The 25,479-nt window shown below is 36.7% G+C and overlaps 1 protein-coding gene across 1 annotated transcript; it reads right to left on the bottom strand.

The window, feature by feature from the left end:
• Positions 1–500: 500 nt before the first annotated feature.
• On the bottom strand, positions 501–24,276 carry UFL1 (UFM1 specific ligase 1). The gene is made up of 19 exons (XM_048935129.1): positions 24,162–24,276; positions 23,330–23,475; positions 21,852–21,880; positions 21,113–21,210; positions 20,181–20,295; positions 19,302–19,432; positions 18,637–18,695; positions 16,363–16,509; positions 15,046–15,221; positions 14,233–14,412; positions 13,753–13,873; positions 11,361–11,483; positions 8,741–8,861; positions 7,625–7,788; positions 6,401–6,531; positions 6,189–6,269; positions 5,304–5,389; positions 4,667–4,847; positions 501–3,991 (listed from the first exon to the last, which is right to left on the bottom strand). Exons 1-19 carry the CDS (start codon positions 24,236–24,238, stop codon positions 3,791–3,793), a joined length of 2,367 nt encoding a protein of 788 aa, XP_048791086.1. The 5' UTR covers positions 24,239–24,276; the 3' UTR covers positions 501–3,790.
• Between the last annotated feature and the right edge of the window lie 1,203 nt (positions 24,277–25,479).

Here is a 25,479-nt window from a genome sequence, read left to right as displayed (position 1 = left end):
AGCTGAAAGCACAATTCTTGATCAAATACCTTGTGAAGCCCACAGTCAGAGCAAGCAAATATTATCCAAACTGATCTGTCAAAAAAAAATTAATGACACTCAGAAATAGCTTCAACACAGTATGTTCTTTCCAAAAAAATGAAAAGCACAGGAACATCCTTTAGCCATTACCTGCCTTTAACTTCAAAGATGATCCTTTCCATACTTTTCTAGCTGCAGAAAACAGTATGTTAGTAGAAGACGTGCCAGGAGAAGTGTTTTAAAGTATTTTTGCCAAAAGATGCACACTGGATACAACACAAATTCTGCTGCTTCATTTCATAATTAGATGATGTCTCTCATCTCCTCCTGAACTTCCAGAAATAGAAAGCAGCTTTCTTAGTCTGAGCCCAGATGTGACCTGTCTTGACCTAGCTTCCTTTTCACACTGATTTGGAAGTTCACAAAACAAATGGTGTTTCTCTTTAAACTTCTCAAATTCTCTTCCCATCTCACTTCACTTTTTTTTTTTTTAATTTTCTATTTATTTATTTATTTTAAATAAGGTCTCCTTCCTTGCTTAAATATTTAACATTCCTATTAAAAACATGACCAATTTGTTGCTTTCCTCAGAAAACATCTTTGCCATTTACTGAACATGTTGCTACCTGGGTCAGCAGAGAAAGAATCCTGTGCACCAGTATCCTGTTTACCCAAAAGCTTCAGACCATTACTATCTGCTATTTGTTAAGTAAAGCCATGATTCAGAACGTTTGAGTAGCACGTATCTGGGGGCTCCAAAAGCACTCGGGAAAAATCAAGAAGTGCCTCATTCTTCTGTTCCTCCCTAGGCACTCACTTTTGGCCACTGCTGGAGAAGTGATCCTGGGGTACACATTCAATCTGCCTTTCGTGTTTTCTGTACGAGTACTAAACTTCCCATTCCCCCCCCCCGCCCCAGAAAATAAAATCAAGGAGCAACCATTTCTTAAGGAGCCTACTCAAGAACCTACAGAGCCTGTAGCTTCATCTAAGCAAGCTGTTAAGAAAGATTCTTTCAGACATCAAATCCCAATGCTATCACTTGAAAACTTGAGGACTTCTGTTTGTCTGTTTTTGTTATTTAAGAAGTTGCAGAACAGAATTGGAAAGAAGGCTGTAAGATCCAGTAGAGCAACAGTTTGCTTATTTCCAGCAGGCCTGGAAACAAACAGCTACAAAAGTCAGATTTTGCCACTTAAAACCGGGGGAAAAAAAAAAGGATGCTGAAATTTTTTACTACTTACAGTTAAAAAAATCAATTCTAATTTGCTGACTGTAGAGGTAGATGAGATTGAGAAGCCTGTTTATATATATTCACATCAGCTTTTAGAAGCTTTATAATGGTGCTGCTTAAAGACTGTAGGTGTAGGACACAAGATTACGCTTACTACTTAAAGCCAAATTAACAGCACTGATTTACATACTGCATGTTACCTTTCATTTTCCTAGTTATGCCAATAATTGATTCTGTTTTGTAAATGGAACCTCTGATTTCTAAGACGAGAAATCTCTTACTCTCCAAAACATTTCTCATGGGTAATAATCAGAAAATTGTGAATATTCCTTTTCTTTCTCTCTCAAGATACTCCCATCTGATGAACTGAAGACTGATTTTTCACATTTGAGAGTGAAAAAAATATCTGGGAAAGTTTTCCTACCTTTATCTACTAGAATTCTTAGTAGCCAGAAGATATCTCTGAATTCTAGTGTATCTTTCTTATCTAATTAGAATGATACATATATTTTTATCATTCTTATAATAATGGCTACCATATAGCAACTGTGATGCATGATATAGTAGATTGTGTAAGTTACTCTTATAATATGTAACAGTATCAATCAAAAATATAGGAACGCTCAAAACAACATGTTAAATCAAAAAGTGCATAAAACCTTTTGGAAGCTGTACATTGCAAGTCTAACAATCACTGCTTAAGTCAATATTGCATTTTAAATACCTCATCATTTAATTTTATTAAAATAATTTCACATTTGCATACAGAATATCACATAGCATATTATTTACAAAATAGATTCATGTCTTACAAAATTGTTTATGTTCACTGTAGAGCACAGTGATTATTCTGGCCAAATAACAGCAAACCAAGCCTATTCTCCATATGCAAATTCTTTCTTAAACAAAGGTAAATACAGTATTTTTCATCTTACTCTTCAGTGTTCACAAAGGTATCCTCCAGTCAAAGAGAAAAACTATCTTTGATTCTGCCTTAGCTCTATTCTTTCCGGCACAGTTTTTGCCTTACAATGTGTAAAAGACCAGAATTATGAAGGAATATTGTTAAACATTAGGTACTTCTACGTATGGTTAAAATCCATCACAGTTAATCCATTACTGAGTTTTCATACTGGGCCTCACCAACTTTTTTTTTTTTTTTTTTCTTTTTTTTCCAAGCTAGCAGATACTTTTGATCAACCACATAGAACAGACTAAATGCTGGGAAACAAATATTTTAAAAAATAATAACAATAAAAAATATATTTAAACAAAGCAGAACTTGCATAGAACCTATTTGCTTCCTTTCAGCATCAAAGAATTTTGGCAAAAATGGGTGAATGGCATTTTCAGATTTCTTGTCTTGCATGAAATCAATGGGCATTACTGAAGTAATGCAAGGTCAAGAAGGACCTGATACAACTAAAACATTTCTGGTTTGAAAACTACCTTCTCTTAAATACAAGTCAGAAGTGCATTTGACATACAATAATTATGTCAATAACAGTGGCAGAACTCAAAAGATTTTATTTTACATATTTTTTACCTTCCTCAAGACAAAGCCCTTGTGGAAACAAGGCAAGTAAAAAACTTGAGGGAAACATTCAACATTTAGCTATTTCAGATTAGAAAAACAGTCTATAGAATTTATGTAGAAAGATCTTAAATGTTAATATTTAAATTCTTTTCCAAAAACTTGGGGTAAACAGAACATCAGAAGTTCCCTCAAAGCAGCTGACAGAATGCAAGCTGGTGCTTGGTACAGCTAAGGGAACTGGACAGAGCATTCAACAAGACTGCTGAATGAACACATAGAATGTTAATTATGGCAAGTGAAATAGTATTTACCCATCCTCAAATTACCCATGCAAAAGGATTACACCTCCTCTGTCTCAATTAAATTAGTTTTAAATGAGCTGCCATTACTGCCATTAATAGAATACACATAAATAGCATGGGTGTGCTGATTTTTGAAAGATTTCAGTATATTTAGAGACTCACATAAATATTGGATCACTTCTTTCAAGTTTAGGAATATGACCCTGTACCTGATGGTTTCACTCTTTAGTAGAAAACATCCACTAATTCTATCAAAATGTAAAAATGGGCTTCCGTTGGTATACTATTTATAAGAATTATTATTTCAAACCTAGTCTTTGAAATTAAGATACATTCTTATGCACACTTAAATGCAACCCTTACACCATGACAAATCCAAATCAGAAGAGCAAACCTATAAACAAGTGCATGTAACAGAATACAGTGTTATCCCAAGAGAAAGCATTTCTTGAGTCTGCAAGTGAAGTTGCAAATTAAAACAAAACCACCAATTTTATACCCAAAGCATCCTCCTCATCCAATGTATTAATATCTTATATGCATATACATCTTATGTGTATGATGGAGTAGTAGATAAACAAAACTCCATTTGTCACCATTACATGATGATGTGCTCCTTGGCTGTCATTTAATAGAAGCCAAATATTAATTAAAGCTTTTCAAGCATTTTCAAGCTGCATGATGGACACACTCATTTTATTCCTCTGTTACAGAAGATTTTCTAGGTCTGAGAACAAGATCTTTGACAGAGGTAGTGATTTCCTGGAGCTCCTTCCGAATGGTATCTGCTCCTTCTTCCTCTGTTTTATTGTCATCCTCCTGTTCTGCCTTCTTAGACTGACTGATCAACTGTTTCACTACTAATCCCTGGTATTTGATTAACAGAGAATGCTGATCCTGAGGGGAAAAAACAAAACAGAACAAAAAGTCAATGTAATGGAAAAGATAACACAGACCTTTAATTGACTGAAGAGTAAATGTTAAAAAAAACAAACATCTTCCCATTCTTGTCTGAAGAGGAAAGTGATAGGCAAATATATTTCCATCGAAGTGTTTTGCAACCTAAATTCTGAGAAACAGTCAGAGAGGGGGAAAAATGAAAAGTGCACCCATGCAGCAGGAACAGGACAATTAACTGAAACAATAAAGCAATGTAGTCAGTAAAAATAATCAGTTTTGGCAGATTGGATACAGAATTTGAACATTTCAATTTTTGGAGAGGTACCTCTTTTCTCAAACTGAATTAGAAAAGTTCAAAGCAATCACACTCTAGCTAGGAGAAAAGAGAGAGTTGCAAGAATTGTCAGTGATTTTTAACACCCCACAGTATGCAGCTAGCTGCAGGTAAAGGCAAAAGCTTCAGTACTGATGTACTAATGACAGATGGACTTCATTAAAAATATTGAAAATAGACTTAAAATACATTATAGATCAGGCAAACGACATTCTGCACATACGGCAGTGATCGGACATGAAACACCAGGATGCCCATCTCATACAGCAGCATTACTATAATTCCATTTGGTCATAGGAAAAAAAGTGCTTTCATGCAATAAGGCCAGAAAGGAATACCTCTGGGATCTTGCTGCTTAAGAAATTAATGATCTGTGGTACAGATCTTCCCGGTGCATGAAGCATACAGTGGGTTGAAAACTGAAATAACAGTACTGATGTCAGGTGCAGAACAAGAGCTGGATCTTCTGTTACTTTTAGCTGTTCAATCAGAGCTTGTCTATGTTGAAACAGGACTTGCCTAAGGAACAAGAATAGATTACAGTAAAATCTGTTTCCCATTCTGTCATAATTCATAATAGACTCTAAAACATATCTGACATTAAGAATGCTATTTTCTTCTCTGACTGACTGATTCTTGATGTGATATTTGTGATATTCCTTATTAAAAGGGAAAACAAAAAAAACACAAAAACCAAAAATGGAAGCACTGGTGGAGCTCAGATACTGAAAACCACCCTAGCAAACTTAGATGTAATCAGTCAGTCAAATTAGCTAAATACAAACCCTTCTGTCTGCCTTCTCCCACAAAATTAGGACTGCCCACCTTTGTATTTTTCAGATAAACAGTTTGGAAAGAACAACTGACTCGTACTTGCACAATCGATGTGACTGCTAGCAAATGATCAACTGACATTTGTGCAGCAACAGAGCTAATTTTCACATAGCGTACACAGAATAAACACAATTAAGGTACCTTTCCTTCTTTTTGTCTCCTTTTTTCACCATAATATCACAAATATCTGCTGCAGTATCAAGGTATGAGAGGAAATCTTCTAAACTCTATTGAAAAATAACAGATGTAAGAATCTGTGTTAACAGGCTACAAAATGAGGTAATTACTGTTCACAGCTAATCATCCCAAATACAACTGGAGTGAACTACAGAAAAAAACCCAACAATTTTAACGAACGTTTTTTTCATCTTCCAACAGTTCATATATTTAAACATGCAAACTATAGTATAAGACATCAGGTCTGAAAGTGAAATACTAAAAAGAAACAAATTTTGCAACTCCTTACAGATTTTTCTTCTGAAGAAACACACAGTAAGGCATCTTACATATAAGAAGTAATAAATCACATTCATTTATACTTCACTGCCATTATCTGTTGTATATATATGTATATATACATATATATATATTTTAAATACTAAAGAATACTTGGTTGAAGAATACAGGAGAAAACAATCTTTCAATTACAAGAAGCAACAACCACTATACCGCAGATTATCTCTCAGATTCTGTTTTTCTCATTTACAAACAAAAGATGCACTAGATTCCATCTGGAAGCAAACAGCTAGCTAACTACCAGTTTTAATGTTAGATCAAATATCACCTGTTAAAATTCAAATATAGAGAAGTACTTTTGCTTAGACAAATTCAAAAGATGTCTTCAGTTCTCACTGCAGCAGCAGTTATGTACTGCACAGAATCACAGAATGGCCAGGGTTGGAAGGGACCTCAAGGATCATGAATCTCCAACCCCCTGCCACATGCAGGGCAATACCATACCATGCATTACAGCTGTTTATTAGCACATCACCAGAACCTGAACTCAAAGATTCTGGAACGCTTTACCTTGCCATTCAGAGAAGCATGCAGTTTAGTTAAAGGACCTTTGGTATCTTCTGGCAATTTACCTAAAATCTTGGTCCTCACCTGTATGAGAGAGGAATGGAAATAATTAGTAATACTGATTACTATTTTAGCTGCGGATGTATCGAGACAAGATAATTAAATAAATCACTCAACTACTTGAAACTGCTGAAAAGGAACTGATAGCTCTGTACCTCACTTGTAATGGAAGAATAATTTTCCGTTGTCATCATTGAATCAGATGCTAGGAAGTTGAAAATAAGATTTGTAATGTCGGTACAGACAGTCTTCAACAGGTGCTTAGCAAGGTTAGTCTGAGTCTCATCTGTTAAAAAAAATAGAATAAAAATAAAAAGACAGAAAAATACCTTACTACAGCTATTTGCTTCATATGAACAGTTATCACAACACTTTCCAAAACATGGACTCTACCAACTACAAACATTAGCACTAGAAATTCATTTGAATGCATGAAGCAAACAGCTCTCATCTGCAGTTTCTTATGGAATATTATTCAGCATAAATGTGAGCTTTCAAATCTGTAAGTGCATTTTAATGCACTGTGCTTCAAAGGTGTATGAGTCCCTGTGCAATCCTCCTGAACTACTAATACAGCATTGATTCTACCCATCAACTGGTAAGAAGTACATAAAGGCAATGGGACAAGCAGTTAAACTAAGCAGGCACAGGAGGTAAGACTGAAATAGAATTTTTCAAAGAAGAACTAGCGTACAAGAACAGAAGTTAATGGGAAATAATTCCATTTATTTCAAACCACAGGAATGTATCTAGATTTTGTGTGTTGGTATTTCCTTTTGCTGTAAACTTGCTACAGAGAAAGTTCTCAAAGAAAACTGAATATAGCACAGAATCTTGGAAATGTCTATAGTATTTTCCCAATATTACTTTCCTGTAACAAAATACAGGTAGCTAAAAATGAGATTACAAAGTAACCTACTGAAAAATCAATCTACACCTTTTTGAAAAACCATCTTCAAGGAGCAGTTTCTTTCAATGCCAAACCAAGAGAAGTGTGGGGGTTTTCAGAATCAGCAAGTATTCAATGCTTTCATTAATTACACGGGTGACAGAATGAACTAAGTTTACTATACATTTTAAAGAAATAATAAGAACTGTGAAGGAAGTGACATTTCAAAAGAAACATTTCAGAAGAAGAGACAAGAAGGACAAGAACACACAATAATTTGGACAGAATGAAGACTGTGGATATGAAGAGAATGTATTTCAGAAAGTGTACAAAGTGCACATCAGCGCGAGGTCAGTTTTAAACACTGTAAATACATCCTAAAGTTTTCTCATCTTCTTGAAACTGTTGTTCTCCTCTGACTCTGCATGTAGATTCTGAAATAAATTCCGGACTCTTCAGTAAGTATTTATAAAGTATGTGTTTATTATACCTGTGAAATACTTGGTTCCCTTTTCAAATAATCGAATGTTGTTGTACATGTTTGAGAACTCCTCCTGCAAGTCCTTCATAGTCTGTCTTCTGCTTGCTCCGGAGGAAGATGTTGAAGATGTGAAAACGGAACGCACGACTTCCTGGTAACTTTTTGTTAGAGGTCTTAGAACAGGAGAGAAAAAAAATTAAGCATAAAAACACTGAAGGTTTTCCAAACATACCAGCAGAGAAATCTATCTCCTAAACCAGTAAATGAGTGGGACGTGAAAGCCAAAGTTACAAAATAAATAAAAAGCAAGTAACTGAAAAGAGAGAGAAAAAAAAGCATTAGGAAATTCAAATATATTTCTGTAATTGCAGAAGTACTACCAGTTACAGTATGCATGGTATGTAAGTGCTTAACAAAGCTTTATTGTCATAACAGCTCTTAAATGGGGAAGAGATGTAAGACAGGAAAAGATTTACTGCAGCAATGCTATTCTCAAATTCTTTAAAGAGTCAGTACGCAGATTTTAGATCTATGAGAGCCATAAGATTGCAAGCTTAAGATGCATTAAGATAGCATCTACCCTTCTTAAGGCACAGTTACTGCTGCACTCCAAGTTTAATCAAGGTAAAGCTGTTATGGTCCTCTCATGTTCTTTTTGCCTAGAACACATACATTCATATCTCTCTCTTGCATGGTGTATCTTTTTAAAAGAAATTATTCATCTCTTACTACATCAGTTTGCTGACCTGAGTAGCTAACTATATACCACAGGCGCCAGTGGTAACACAAGGAACACGGAACATGAATATAGCAAGGTAGGCATGTACAGAAGACAGGAATGATGAAATCTCAACACAGATCAATGTAAGGGTGGAGAAATATACTTCTGAATCTAAAATCACTTGCTGACAACTACAGCTAGGCAGAGGCATTATTTCCCATTAATGTATCAGTACAGCTTTCTAATAAAGAAGGAATTATGTAAGATGGAGCTGTATAGAAAGAAGATATTGTAATTCACTTCCATCAGTAAAATTATTTTTCCCTAAACAAGAAAACAGAATTGAGAGATTCTTCCGAAATGAACCACAGACTTTCTAACTCTATTTGAATGATGGAAATTACCTCATTAGATGTTCAGCAAGTTCTGTAATGAGCTCTTCAGGGCAGTCCTGCAAATGGGTCTTTAAAACATCCTGCATTTCCTCTTGCGACATGAAATGGAACTCCAGCTGCTTATTCTTACCTGCAGTGGCCATAAACAACACTCACTGACCAAAGTTTATACTTAACATTGCTGTAGCTACCGTGTGACACGAGACATGGAAATGCTTCTGTATGGGAACTGGTGAATCACAGCCTGAACCTCTGATTGACCACCTGAGGTGAGCAATGATTCAGCCCTGGGAGCACAGGTGAAGACAATTCTCCTGGGCTACCTGAAGGCGTGGAGCCTGGCTCCACCTCTCCTAGTCACCTCTCCACCTCTCCATTTAAGTGCTGACTACCAATAGGCGAGATCTCTTTTGGAGATTGCTCCTCTTGGAGTCTTCTCAGCCAGTCCAGGACTAGGGTAAGCTTTCCATCCATTCTTCTTTATTATAATAACCTGTTTAGCTTAACTTTCCTGTATATTTCTTAATTATAACATCTGTATATTAATTGATTACACAGCTTCCAACTTCAAACATCCACAGAGTCATTACCAAAAGAAAGCATGACTACAGACAACAGTTACAGTCTGCATGTACAAAAAACTGGTGAAATTTTCTGTTACAAACAACTGAAGAAATATACTAAAATAGACTTTTGGTGAGAGATTTCAAAACTGTCTGGTCCGTATTTGTTTGGAAGGATGACAATACCAATGCCAAAAAGATAATTTTAAATATCAAAATTAAATAGAACATAATTATTTGAGAAATTTCACAAGGTTTATTTTTTCCTTAACCCCATTCAGTAACATAAATGATCAGTAACAGGACCCTCAGCTAAAGATTACAGTACATAAAACTTTAGACAGATTAAAGTAAGAAAATTAAACCAGACAACAAGTAGTAAGATCACCTTATAAGCTGCTTGTAAATGCACATTAAATACTACATCTGTACTTTGGTTTTGGCAAAATATTAAGATCATCAGCAAGCAGCAGAAGTTAGTTTTTACATCTGAAAATGAGACCAGGACGGTGACAGCGAATCAGAAAGAGACAGGCATTCCATGTACCAGCTGCAGCATAAAGAAGGGTTATTTTGTACCTAAGGAAACTGAATGAATGGAAATCATAACTTTCTCAGTCATGCTGCAGCAGTAATTATCATCATACAATACTTAGTGAAAGAGATGGAAAGGGAACTTAAATCAGGATTTGAAGGATGTTACTTGTATTTGAATGGTTACATCTGCACTTATCCTGGATTTTAGTTTGAATATGACAACTGAGTATTTTTTTCCCATCAAAGAACTGATGCAAAAGTGAAGTCCACCAAACACAATCTGTTTACTATAATTCTGCAAAACTAGCAGAAACAATTGTTAAACATGAGAAGTTACACCAGAAAGGGGCAATTTAACACAGTTTACTCAGTACCTGAGCAATCCTGAAAAATAACTTCATCTGTGTGTAAATCACAGAAAACTGTGAGAGGAGTATGACCCAAAACTAAGGCGCTCTATATCAAAGCTTCAAACATTCTGTTTAGAAATATCTTGCAGTCAGTATTCAATGTCTAAACACTACATATAAAATGGAAACACACGGTTCTGTATTTGAATTAAAGATGTAATAAAAATTATCACTGTTTCATTTTCAGCCACTGTTAAATATAAGTCTAATAGCATATGCATCAACTTCTGAGGAAGCCATCCATGCTCTTCCTAAGTCAGCTGGAAGAAATGGTCAAGAATAGAGAGTGATGCAGACTCATCCAATAAAACACATCTAAAACCAGTCAGGCAGATGGGCCTTTAAAGTACCTTCTTTCTCACACTAAAGTGACTAGCTCAAACACAAAGATCTCAGTAAAAAGCAAGATGGATCTTATTTTAAAATACTAATGGAGCTGGATACAAACTACTCTATTTATCGTACACTATTCAACGAAAGTTAAGAAACCAACTAAAATAACCACATCAGTTGAGGTTGGAAGGAACTTCTACAGGGTCATCTAGTTCAACCTCCCTGCTCAAGCAAGGACACCTAGAGCTGCTTTCCTAGTAACTTGTCCAAGCAGCTTCTAAGCATCTCCAAGGACAGAGGCTTCACCATCTCTCTGGGCAATTTGCGCCAATGCTTCATCACCCACACAGAAAGAAGCAATTCCTGATATTCAGAAGGTACATCTTGTGTTCTAGTTTGTGCTCTTTGCCTCTTGTCTGGCACCAAGTGCCACTGAGAAAAGCCTAGCTCCAAACCCGTTGCACCCTCCTTTCATATACTTGCATACATTGATTTCATCCTAAAATCCAGTGTGTTTCTTAAATAAAATCAGAGTTTTAAAGTATCTGCTCTAAATTCCTTGACTTAGGCTACTTTCTTAAAGGCTACTTTATATAATTCCACGATTATGATACGAGCATTTCATTTAAATAACAGTATTACATCCATTGGTACAATTCTAATGGGACAGTACTCTCGTATTCCTTTTTAACTGGAACTTACCAATACAATAGAGAAATCAGAGGTGTTGAAAAGCAATTGATGATAATAAACATGTAGCCATCAATAGAAAGTACCCAAACATACCTGTGCTGGTGGTTTGTGACTCTTCATCACTGTCAGCATCCTTCCTTCCTTTCTTCTTTGTTTTCTTAATCTTGATTTCTCTTGCATTACCACCTCCTCCTCCTCTCGTGCTTCCACTGCCCTCTGGTGGAGAATTACTTGCTTATTTCATAATAAAGTTACAGCACTTAAAAGTTAGCAATATTATGGTAATTTATCTGCAGTACTTGTTAATTAAAAAATATATATCAACCAGTACACTAGTGTCATAACAGTTCCATTCTTAAGATTAAAAAAAAAGCATACCAAGTGAAATCCTCATTTAAACTACAGTCATAAACAATCACAAATGCCAGCCATGTCAAATTAAAATTATCACTAAAATAACCAAAGCTGCAATATCTTTTTGCAAATGAAAGCAAATGCAATAATAATTTCCATTATGGAATAGGAGATTTTCTTTTGGCTGAAGATAGTATTTTAGTAAGCATTTAGCATTTTGTTCAGTGATGCCAAATAACAAAGCTACTCTAAAACATTCCAGATGATGTGACTTTGTTAACTGTCAGAGAAATAATCCTCCATGGTAAATATTTATCCAAAATATTCTTGCAAGTGTGCATTCAATTAACTAGAGAGCTAACTCTTGTTCAGCTATTCCTCAATGACAGTAAAGCAATGAGATGATTCTGTCCTGACAAATATAACAAACTACTTAGCTCATAGGTACCACAATCCATGTATTCGCACTGCAGACAGCATCTCAGTGTGCAATACAGTCCTTCTGCATAATGTAAGCTGCTTATCTGTTTGCTTTACTTTTCTTTTTTTTTTTTTTTTTTTTGGAGTTAGAAGAAATCTAAACTCCAGAAAAATCAGTTCTGTACGTTCCCTAAGTCTTGAGAGACTAAAAATCAGTTCTATACAGTCCCTAAGTCTTGAGAGACTAATTATTTTTGCATATACATATAAGGTCCCAACAGTACTATCATTTAAGAAAAGGAAAAACAAAGGCAAGATGATACTACTTAGAAACCCGTGTGGACACAATTATTTTGCTGGAACAACAAACTTGTTCAGCTGCAGATAACAAAACGCGGTGAAATCTTCTGAGTTTTGATCTCTCAAAACATAAAAAAGAATGGATATTTTTCACAAGTCTATTTGAAATGTGACTACACTGTGAGCAGATACAAACTGTCAAGTATGCAATATATTAGCTACTTTGCCAAAAAAGCTCCTTTTGTCTTGTATTTCATTTTAATAGCACTACAGAAAAAGCAACAATCTGCAGTCAAGATCTTATCCAGAAAGCAAACAAGCAAGACTTCAGCTAGAAAAGAGGGTATGGTGTATGACTTCAGTCCATGGGAAGGATCATTTCTGCAGTCTCTTGTATGTAAAAGACTGTTATAAAAGACAACTGACCATTTATTTTGCAACCCCCACATTTTCATTACTACAATACATGGCAGGATCTGTATTGTGTAAATGGAATTAACAATATGCCAGGTCAGGTTACCCTTATGCAGTTGGCAGGTCACACACAGGCTTCCAGATAGGCAATGTGGCATTTGTAACGTTTTGCCATTATGAAATAAAACTTAAATGAACTTAAACCATGATTTTGATTGTAAAATAGCTAAGTCACTACAAAAAAAACCCCACTTTTTACTTAGTGCTTACTGACAGTGCAGCATATGTTCAATCTGTACACGTGAATGCACCTACAGATCCAGTGTACATGCTGAGTAGAGTCTTTAATCCTTAGAAGACTGGAAACTGAAGACATTCTGCTTACCACAGTTCAAATAAAGTTCAAGCTTTTCTGCTTCAGCTACTGGCCTAGAAAAATCTGCTGTCTCTTGTGGCAAAAATAAGTTTAGTTTCCATGCCAACTCAGTCATGGCCTTTTTAAGAGCCGAATCTTATGTTTTAATTTTCAGATGATATATATATAATTAAAAGAGATGCATCAGTGCTCTAATACTGTTACCTTCAGTAGCACATAAAACTGTGCATGTGCGTTCAACACAGACTGCTGAGCCGTGCTGTAGCAACATAGTTTTTGGAACTGAAAATAGTGTGTTCTAAAAATGTTTTAAACATAGAAAGATTTCAAAGGCTTAAAATGACTTTCTAATCTGTCTCAAATTAAAATCTACATGGATTCCTTGTTTCTACAGTCAGATGCCTTGTGCTGGACGAACTCAGGATATCTTTATGGGACTTCATCTGTACTTTGAAATCTCATACATTCTCATGTACATAGCTCTACACCTATAGTATAATCATAAGAAGTAGCTGGATCGTTTCCTAAGTATCTTCAGCAGTGGACTATAGGAAATTATTGGACTACAAAATAGAATAATTTTAAATATTTCTGAAGCTAAGATTTTTTTTTATGCCTTACCTGTTGCTTTCTTTCTTCTTTCATCTTTTTTGTCCTTTTTATTAGCATACGAATTTTCTAAAACGTAAGACTGCTTTAAATCTTCTTCAGTAATTAAATGAACAGGGCTGTTTTTCATTTCCTATAACAAAGAACATGCAATTAATAGAAAAAAGGTAAAGAGAAGGACGAAGATGGATAGAAGAACATTTAAGCCATTTAGCCACTTCGAAGTATACTAATCTAAGACAACGTTTTCCGTGAGTAACACACAAGGATGCACTTATTCTTCTTTTAAAAGTTCAGGATCAGATCACATTGTTAGTGTGCAAAACTGAATATACACTGCATTACACTAATACAATCTCTTTCCTCATTTTTGCTTGTTTTCATAAACTGCATTTGAGGCAAGAAGCAAAGAGATGGTAACAGCAACTAGAAAGCCAAATAAACTACAATCTGAAACTCAATGTACCATCTTGACCACTTGAATAACCATACCTTTTCGGCTTTCTGTTTCATCATATCAGAGAACAGATCAGTACAGCTGCTTAGAAATTTCTCACTGACCACGATGGTGTCACTGAAGACTAAACTTGAAGAATTTTTGTTCAAAGATCTCATCACTTGCTGAAGCAAAATCCCAACATCTTCTACTGACAATGAACTTGGCAGAAGAGTCTAAGGTAAAGAAGTTTATAGACAATAATGTATTATAGAATGGACATATTTGCATGTGGATAAATAGGATCCACAGATACCCCATTTCATAGCTGTTAACTACTTAGAATATATTGCACTTATACAATAAAAGTAGTAATTTAAGAGTAAACACTATTTTAGATCTTCTTCCCTAGTGAACACTGCACAAGAGCATCAGTGCTACATCTGGGAAACAGCACAACTTCAAAACGTGTCTCAGCAGATACTGAACAACATCAGATCCAAAACAACACCTGACCTCCTCATGAGAGACGCAGTAATGCTCTAAGGCCTAAGAATTTACTAGAAGAAAATGGCTAATAACTCTCTACTTACAGAAAGTAACTTTCTGTTACAGAAAGTAAGCACTTTCTGTTACTTACATACTAAGAAAACATATTGCTCTCTAACTGAATACTGACATGTCTATCGTTGTTATTGTTCAGATCAACTTAAAGGCCAAAAAAGTTACTTCACTTGTTATATCTTAGTCTGCATATTCTTCTCCTGTAACATGAGATGTACATCACACACATACAGTTTCAATAATATAACATCTGACACGCACATCTGCCAAAATAAATAAATCCAACAACAGAAAGAATCACTTACTGCTACGTCTATCCAACTTCCAGAGCTGATAACTTCATCTACAGAAGCTTCAACTCGGTCCACAATCTCTTGACCAACACAAGCTGCTCTCAGAAATAAGAGTTTTGTGGACTTGTATCTTTTTTTGATGTAGCCTGCTGGGTCAGGGATGCCAAGTCTGTACAATGCATCAAATTCTAAAAAACAGTTAGAAGCCCATTAAAATTAAGTACTGTTACATACTCATTGGATCCTAAGAAGTAATCTGCTTGAAAAGCTGGAAAAGAAGAATTACGTTCCTACACAGAAACTCCTAGGTGCAACTTCAAGCCAATGCTCACCTAAAACTTACTTCAGCACAAGTTACAGGTAAATACAATCAATATATATATATGAAGATTAAGTCATGGACGTTACCATGTGAAGTTTTGGAAAAAATGCTTAATTCAGATTCCCACATTATAAAATCTATCTTTGCAATGACATCTTCCCAAAGTACTCTAACATAAACAGAATATTTACAATACATAAAATGGCAATTTTCTGTTTTCTCCAATACAGTTGTAGAATCATTCAATGCCTCACAAGCAAGGCATTCAAAGCATTCGGTAGTTTAAACTTAAGATATTCTGAAAACATTCAAGCACTGTATTAGTCAAGCAGTATTACAGAAATGCCTCACAGTACTACAGTAAACTTTGACAAGACTCTTCAAAATGCAAGACTAACTGCTATTTAGGGACTTGCCTTTTGGGACCATAAGGGTACATTCTCTGTTTATTTAGCTCCACATTTTCCCACATCTCCTGTTTTAAATCATCATTAGTCATCACTCAGCTTCAACTTAGATATACATATTAGGACTCTAATTAGGACACTAATTGCTATCCACTCTCATTTTGCAAATCTTGTGGAAAAGGTTCTTTCTTTTTGTGCACTACACTCTTGGCTATGTGAACAGTTAACAGTCAAAGCTTGGTTGCAGTCTGGACACCTGACCCAAAATTCCCAACTGCGTGGGTCAAATACAACCATGTGGAAAGTCCAAAATGAGCAGTCTAGGAAAAGTTTTCAGAACAGTAATAAAAGCAGCATTTTTAACATGCTTTGTAAGAAATACTGTTACTGTTTCACAACATGGTTTTGTATGCTGAAATATGGTTGTGCTGAAGTAACAATGGTAAGACAGTCTCTAAAGAGGAGAATCAACTACTTTATTTATTTCTACTTATTCTTGCGAGGCTTTACTCTATTATAGGTTCTGTCTAGCATAAGATTAATGACCTAAACTAGCTTTTAAGAAAGACACGTAATCTAAGAGAAAAAAATATTAATTACCTAAGTAACCATTTTGTTTGAAAAAGGAATCCACCCAGTTGCTCTGTGTTCTGGCATAGATGTCAGGAACAAACACAGCTTTATCTTGCCTCCCACCAACCACAGTGCCTTTTAGACGGCCGGTGTTAACCAGTTCTTCTAGCACAGCTGAAAGAAGGAAAAAACGAAACAGTATTTCTCATCTTGATGTACCCATTTATTAGAAAATAGCAATTATTTTTCCCATTCTATTTTCCCCTTCATTAGTTGTTTTTCTTTTTAGCATTACTTGAAAGAAACCAAAAGATCAAGCTACAAGCGCTTGTTCTGCTGAAACATTTCTGAATCGTATCAATTATTTTTAATGCTTCTGAGAACGTTCTTGACAAAAGCTCAGGAAATCGTACAAAGTTCTCAAAGAGCGAGCCACTATGGAAGGATCAAAACCCTTTTTATACAACACATCTGGACAGTTTCAGTTTTCAATTTAGAAAATGCAGTCATAAAAGGCGCTTGCTCTGAGCAGACAATACAATATATTTTATTAAAAGTGTTCTTTTTGCATTCACCATTTGCATGTAACCCAAGAAGGAAATAAAGAGAGGTCTGAACACACTAAAATGATACAAGAAACTGTTACCTAACCTGCACAAATGCTAGCACCTTGCCTACTGGTCGCCATCTTCAGAGTTTGCAATGCTCACACTGTTGCCAGGAACAAAACCACTTAAAAAGCACAAACATTGCCGACAACAAATGCACTGGTAACTGTTAGAACCAAAGACCTAAGCCTCTCTTGATTCTAGCTAAGGTATTTTCAGTTCATTAAAGGTAGGTACGAATGTCTGATTTGCCTCTTACGCTCTGCTTTTGCTTTTTCGTTAAGTCACTAGGTATACTGAAAAATATACCTCAACTGTCAAGCTCTGCAGCATTTTTTTTTCCTCTGGAAGAGGCACAAAAGTATAAGTAACATCATTAAAAAGATATCTTCAATATTTATGGAATTGAAATAGCATCACTGAAAAATGCATCAAATGAGTTCTGGCAGTAATAAGGTTTTTAAAACTTATGAAACAGCAGATGGAATGAAATACAGTAAGAAGAACTAAAGATAATGTTGAACTAACTTATTAGCAGCAGCAACAAAAATAAGAAAAAGCAGTGCTAGAAATGCACTTAGCCATTGCGCTGACTGTTGGTGATCAGAAAGCACTAGAACTTCATATTAACATTATACATGAGGAGTATATGATCATGTAATTGCAGGCAGGACAGGTTTAAAAAAGACTAATTGCATAATGAAATTTGTTATTTTGCAGCATTATTATGAATAAACCTAGAAATCTATGTTTTTAGTAATTTTCCTCTTAACCTACAAAGAGTTGGATAACAAAGTACTAGTTTTTCCTAGGAAAACCTTAAACTGATTATATGAAAGCAGAGTATTTATACAATTTGATTCAAATGCTAAGATTTTCATTTATAATGAATATGCTTGTCACAAAACAAGAAAGTAAGCAGAGAGATTAATGGAGCTTGAGTATGCAGTGGCCTGAAGGAAAAGGGACCCAATCAAACAGAAGAGAGATATTAACTTCCATGAGAGGAGAAGAAAAACCATTAAAAGATACTCAACAGCAGCAATATGTGGTCAGCCAGCACACAAGACTAATGATGCTTTAAGTAGAATTTTGAACAGATGAGAAGAAAATCCTGGTAGTCAAAGAAAAGCTGAAATATCAGAAGCGATGTTAGAAAAAGTTGAAATATTAGCAGTTGGATAGGAAATCTTCACAAATTTCCATTTAAAGAGTTGCAGAAAACAAAAGTAAACAGTTTAACAGTATGCTTTATCTCTCAGCATACAAAGACATTGAACTGTGACCATAACAAAAGCTCTGCCTCTAATATCACAGAGCAAAGTCAATAAATAAAATCCAGAGCAGTTAATGCTGTTTGGCTACATAAAATCTGTCCCCTTTTGTGTGCTTCACTGATAAAACTGCCAGTACCTAAAGGCAAATAACATAACAGATGACAAAATGCACTTCTTGCATCACCCTACACCCAAGGGCATTTCAATACTATATGCTCTCATTGCCTTAGATACAGAGAACATCCCTTTAGTTATGGATAGCACAAAACGTTTAACACTTTTTATACTACAGAGAAACATATTGCTTTATTCTGGAATTGGTAGCATATACTAAAATGTTCCCTTGAAAGTGTATTTCTATTAATAAAGAATCTATGAATGAACAGAAGCACAAAAAAGTCTGAATGAAAACTCACAGTAAAGTAAATGTTCTTGAAATCCATACCGTGTGATCAAGTTACTTACAGGTGTAGGCCTTGTAAAAAGACAAAAAGAAAACAATGCATTTACTGAAACAGACCTGGAGAATCTAGAAGCAAGATGTTATTCCAAATGGCCAAAACTATACAGTATCAATCCACTACACTGGAATTTAACAGTGTAAGCCTTCCTTAAAAGGCTTCTATTTTAAATTATGATGGAATTATAAAATATAACAGAGCTATGAGAATTATATGGAAGCGTTTTTTGTTTGTGCAAGTTGAAGATTATTAATATAATAAGAAAAAAACCCACTCTTAAAGCATTTGTACTGGATATATGTCAGTACGTAACTGACTGGGGAGGAGCACAATGACAGCAAGGATAGATACTCTCTGAACACATTATGAAAAAGCTACTCATCAACAACTTCAGCCAAAACGTAAAAATGTTTCAGTCACACCTTCCTTGCTCTCCTGGCCCCCATTTAAAATAAAAACAAAATCTAACGTAACTGAACGTGTCACTTGAGAAACCGAACTGCATTTAAAATAAATGTAGCCACCCATCTCTCTTTTCTTTTTACGCCACAAGTGAACGTGGTCCGTAAAGAACCAGGAACAAGATATTTTAATACATGGTTGCAGGTGCTGCCATTTACCGAGTAATCGCACTGAAGAGACCACGAATGCGTGCCCGGTGCCGGGAAACAAAGGCCTCTGTAAAAATCACCCCACGGTTTTCCTGGTCCAGCCTTCCATGAATAATTCTACCCAAACGCTTGGATAAAGCCTGTAATCAGAAGTGGGGAAGACTACTAAAATTGGGTATTATTATTATTTTTTTTTGTACAAACCTGAACAAACCAATTCATTATCCATTTTCTCTGATAGTTAAGAATTAAATTAGCAACAACAAACGCAAAAGAAAGAGATGGTCATATATGTGAAAAGTGAATGAATGTTCCAAGAGATAAGGAAAAGCAATATATTAATTCCCATACTTTAGAAATATTTCTGTAGAAGCTGATAATGGAACAAAGATTCTGTTTATAAATTAAGAGAGTCAACATGATTTTACCTCATAAGACTGCTCACCCATCACGTCTCAGAATTACCCTTGGAAAAAATATCTTCCAAAAAAAAAAAAAATCCCATCTCAATTTAAAGTCATGAATTTTAAGACAATTCACCCCAATACTTTTAAGCACTCAAACAGTCACTAACAGAAGTTAGTTCTGTATTTCTATCATGAATCTTGACTTCAGCTTTAAAAAACATTTATTTACCGTTCTTGAATAACCTTAAAAGTTTCTATTGTTGTATTTCTGCTTCTCAGACAGTTAATGAAACTGATGAAGTTACCTTTCTATCTTCTCTCAAATAAATCCAACAGAAATCTGCCAACAACTGTCACACTGCAACCTTTATATATTAATTGTTTTCTGCCTGGAATTATAACCAGCCCAGCTATTGCAAAGATGACAAAAGAAGGTGAACACAACTGATTCTACACTAACCAGGTTGGCAGGTTACATCACCTGTGTCAGGAAGTCTCCTGGAAGGTCATATGCCTTGCAGAGTTCTGATATTGTCACCTGGCCAGTTTCCTGTAGTTTATCATTTATTTCTTCTGCTAATTGATCTAGGTAATTCCTTATTTGAAAACAAGGGGAAGAAAACAAAAGACAACATGTTACAGACATCCTCTACTGAATTATGAATTGACCTGACACTATATGTAACTCTTTCTGCTATAAATTTTCCAAAATAAACTAAGTTATTGTAATTGAATAAAGGAGAACAATGCCAGTGAAAGTGTGTTTTAAAAACCTGGTAACCTTGCAGCTAGTATTTAAATTTGTTATTTATCTGCTTGTATGAATCCATCAGGAAAGCAGGAACAGGAAAATATCTTATTAGAAGGAGTCTTAGAAAAGGACTTCAGTGAGCAAAGTAGGTGTCAGTACTTCAAGGGAGCCAGGAGCTATGCATTCCTTGCCACGAATAAATCCTGCAATACAATCAATAAAAGAGACATCCCCGAAACAGCATTACTGCAGTGTTTGCTGGTGTGCTGAAAGCCATGAAATAACTTGCTCACACATCTTAGACTTCTGAGGTAAACAAAGAAGTAGGTGAAAATGAGGGGGTTTGTCAACAGCTGAGGCCAACAGTGAAGCCACAGAGAAAATGCAATCTGGCTCCTGTATACAAAGACATGAGGAAATAAGAAGTAAAGCCCTCAAGACAGAGACATTCAAAATGCCTTTGCTTCATGGCTTCAGTGATGATTTCAGACATGCCTCACTAGCCACTTGGAAAAGAAGCAGTGGTCACCAAGCAGCTGTAGTAGCAATCAAGAAAAATGTATTTCACCTCAAAAGCACCAAAGACTGATCATCACTGTTAGCTTGCATTTTCAAAAACAGAAGAGAAGTGAGTTATGCACGTTGCTCCTGAAAGTACTCACTCATTTATAAGCTGTCCTAACACAAGCTGAACAGCTTTGTCTGATTTAACGATATCATTAGCTCTATTTTCAATGTGCAGAAGGTCCACATTTATTATCTAAAAATAAAAAGTAAAAACTGAAATTAATTCTCAAACATCGAGCTACTAACTGAAAAAAAGATTTTTTTCCCCTAATAATGCACACATCTACAGTAAATTTGTAATTTGGAACAAAAGTGAGAAAAAAATAATAAACTTTGCAACTGTGACAATGTTAAAAGAAAGCTGCATAGTAAATAAAAGGGCACAAAACTATGGATAGATAATACTAAGCTGTGTTTCAGAAAGGTTTTCTGATTCTAAGTAATTCTGCTCTAGCCAGAAGGGAAAATTAGTCACAGAGGAAGACTACTGGAGGATAAAGGTTAGTGGAGACAAGAGATTAATGAAGGAAGAGGGAAAATCCAAAGAGGCGTGCAAAGTTAATTATGCATGCTCCTGCTGCTTTAGATTTAAATGGGAAACATATCTTTTCTGTTTGTGTCCTCAGTTTAAAAAGGAAGAGTCCATAAGGAAATCTGCATGTTTAGGGCTGATTTCATAGATCATGGAATATCATTAAGCACATAGGAACTCTAAATAATGCAGCAAACGGATGCATAAAATAATCGGCATAAAATAATGGACAAAATCCACATTTATAATATATATGGTAAAGAAAAGGAGGAAGAATATACTTTTTATTATTAAAAAGTTACCTGTTGTAAGTCAACAATGTTTATTCGACCTTCAAAAAAAGAAAAGTACAAACATACTTTTAGTGCATAAACCATGCTCGAAAAGGATTAGAACACAGTGTAGTTCATTATATACAAAATACTTCACTACTTCTACATAGACCAACTCGACCAATTTCAGCTTTAATTATGGACAAATGAAAGAAATCACAAGGGGAGAGACGTGCTTCTTCCACTCTGCTCTCATGGGACTCTGCCTGGAGTACTCTGTCCAGTTCTGGGGCCTCCAACACAAGAAGGACATGAAGCTGCTGGAGCAGATCCAGAGGAGGAAGAGGGCTGGAGCACCTTCCCCTTAGAGGACAGGCTAAGAGAGCTGAGGCTCTTCAGCCTGGAGAAGAGAAGGCTCTGAGAAAACCTTATAGTGGCCTTCCAGTGCCTGGAGAGGTTATACAGGAAAGCTGGGGAGGGGCATTTTATAAGGGAATGTAGTGACAGAAAGAGGGAAAATGGCTTTTAACTGAGTAAGGGTAAATTTAGACTAGATATTAGGAAGAAATTCTTCACTGGGATGGTGGTGAGACACTGGAGCAGGCTGCCCAGAGAAGCTGTGGATGCCCCCTCCCTAGAGGCACTGAAGGCCAGGTTGTATGGGGCTGTAAGCAGCCTGTTCTAGAGGAAGGTGTTCCTGCCTATAGGAGGAGGTTGGAACTAGATGTTCTTAAAGGTCCTTTCCAACCCAAACCATGATTCCATGGGTCTACGATTCCATGATCTTATTCTACACTATAGCTTTGCTAGTAAACTGGTAGAGAAACTCCAAAAACAAAAAAAACCACTCCCTCAGGAACTTTAAAATCAAACTATCATAAAGATATGATACATAGTGGTGTCACAAACTGAAACTTACTTGTAATAGCAACAAAACAACGGATATTCTATAAGAACATTGCAAACTTTATCTTTTAAAACATACAATATTGTGAAATTCACCCACATACATAACTGAAGTACAATACAGTCTCCTCATTACAATCAGTGACAAAAAGAAGTTTGAAGCACTACTGAACTCCCTGCACATGCACGTCAGGTCAGACAAAGCAGATGGCTTCACATACAGGTAAAATAAGACCTACCAATGATAATTTTAAAATGTCATTATTATTAATACTAATAACAATGTGAAGAGAGAATGGTTTTGAAATTCTGAGTCCATGCCAAACACCCAGCTGAGTATTTAAATACACTTAAAATGGATTTAAAATTAGACCACTTCCACCTCAGAAATTCCACAACGGCTTAAGAGGATAATTAAGTAAAAGCCTAATACAGACTTGAAGTGAAAAAAAAAACAATCAAATTCCTGGATAGATGAAGCATCAAGGAGCGTGCCCACCTTTTTGGGAACACGATGGGTACTGAACAAAACTTTCAGATCTATCTCTGATCTTCAGAATTAATCTTCAGGTTCAGAGGAAGAAAGCACACATGACACTTACCACCACAAACGCTGAGCTCATCCCAGATCTCCTTACTGATCTGTGCTGGAGTGACATATTCTTTCCCATCCAACGTATGCACCACTTCCAGCTGCTTTTCCGCAATTAGTTTAGTGACAATTTCTATACAGTTCCGCTCCGACAATCTGAGAACAACACAAAGAACAACCAGTTAATTCTAAGCACCTGCTAACTTCAACTCACGTTTTGACAATTCTACGCACAGGGAAGAAAATGACTGTTTTGCGTTTCTGTGTATTACATACATTCCTGATCAGAAAAATTATGTCACAAGCACACTTTTCTCATCCCCCACAAACGAGGCACTCAGCTTTTCTCAGGAGAGTCATCGCTGAGATGTGATTTCCATTCCCGTCCCGATCAGCTGCCAGCTCCTCCCGCAGTAAGGATGCGCCTTCCTGTGCAGGGAGGCTCGGCTGTGCTTACAGAATTCGGGTCAGACACTTAACAAGCTACCTCAACGCATTATTTTTTAATATATTTTATTTCATAACGCGCACAGGCTCTTGCAACAACCCTGAATACTCAACAGTGCAGGGGAAGAAGAGCTGCGACGCTGTCTGCCAGCTCAGACGTAAGCCATAAGGCACCTGCGCTATGTCCTGAACACAGAACCGTGTGTGACCCCAGAGGTGCCGTTCTGGGCTCACGGGCGCTAGCAGAGCATCTCGGGGGCAGGGCCTGCCGAACACCCCCACACACCACACGCACATCGCTCTGTGCTCGGCTCCACTCAAGAGGCGGGCAGGGACGGCTGCCGGCGCAACGGTGGGCTCCAAAGCCCGACGCGATTCCGGCGCACCCTGCTCACCTGTGGGCCGCCTCGGCAAACTGAGCACGCTGGAAATCGGCCGCCAGACGCCTGATTTCCTCCCAGTCGGCCGCCATGGCCGCCCTCCCGTTCCACGTCAGCCCCGCCGGGCGGCTACGGGTAGCCAGAGCGAACACACCTCCGCGGCGCGCCCGTCGCACACAGCGCCCCCTGCCGGCCCGGCTGTCTCCGACCCGCGGGTCAGCCCAGCTGCTTTCGAGGAGCGGATCCGAGGTTGGCGGGCTGCTCGTAGAAACCCCGTCCAAACTACAAGCCTGAGTAAGCTGAAAAGTCCTGCGTGGAGCCACGAGACGATGATTCTCGCGGATCCCTTTCAACTCGCTGTTGAAGGAGCAAGGAAATAGAATCCTCGCAGCTGTTCCTGTCGGGAAAAGGAACAGGGAACTTAGCTGGGTTCCTTCTTCCTAACCATAAATGTATGCAGAGTGCTTTGATTTTAAGGATAGTCCACAGCCTTTGGAGAATCCTCCCCCCCCCCCCCCCCCCCCCTCCCCCTCCACAGTCTGACACTTTCTTTGAGCTGGCCGCATTGAACATTGCAGATAAAACCCCAGGTCAGGTATAATAAGCATTAATTATATGATTAAGCATTCATGTTGTGCCTGGTGCAACTTGAATTCAAGCAACAGCTGCAAAACCTGGGGGAAAAAAAATCATCTGTAAATAGAGACTGTGAGCGTGTGTAGATTTGTTGTTGTCGTTATTTTCAAGAGCCATATTATTTTAGCAGCGAGCAAAGAAGGGGCATGTGGATTGTAAACGCAGAGCAGTTACAAATGTATCAGTAATTCTAAATTGCAGGTTCTGAGTCCTCAAAGAGATTTCATAGACAACCCTTTTCTTTCCAGATGTGTGTACATTTGCACAGTGTGTGCCTTAAGTTTTTCTATGCTCAACTATTACTCAAGTAACATACAGATTGTTCTTTACTTCATAAATCAGTGTTTTATTTAGTCAGCTTGTATATTAAATTTTCTGATGTTAAAAACAGAGTAAATGGTTAAATTTGTTACGTATCCACAAACCTCTTGCAGCTAACTAAACTCTAATGCTACTTATACCAGAGGCCTGAAATTCATGCGATAGGTAAGTCCATTGAAAATAAAGTTGGTGCACATGTTCATATGCACTGTTCAGAACTTTCTTTCCAGGGAGCTTGAAATTACTACCAGTCCACCGAAGGAGCGTGAAGTAAAGAATGAGATTTTCAGTTCTGAGTTTTTTCCTGCTTGCCAATGCAACACGTTACCCTTCAAAAGACCAAAATGTTAAGAACTGGATGGGGTCACTCCAGTCT

Source organism: Lagopus muta, chromosome 2, assembly GCF_023343835.1.
Source record: "Lagopus muta isolate bLagMut1 chromosome 2, bLagMut1 primary, whole genome shotgun sequence".
NCBI lineage: Eukaryota > Metazoa > Chordata > Aves > Galliformes > Phasianidae > Lagopus > Lagopus muta.
This window is presented reverse-complemented; position numbering and strand designations above follow the sequence as displayed.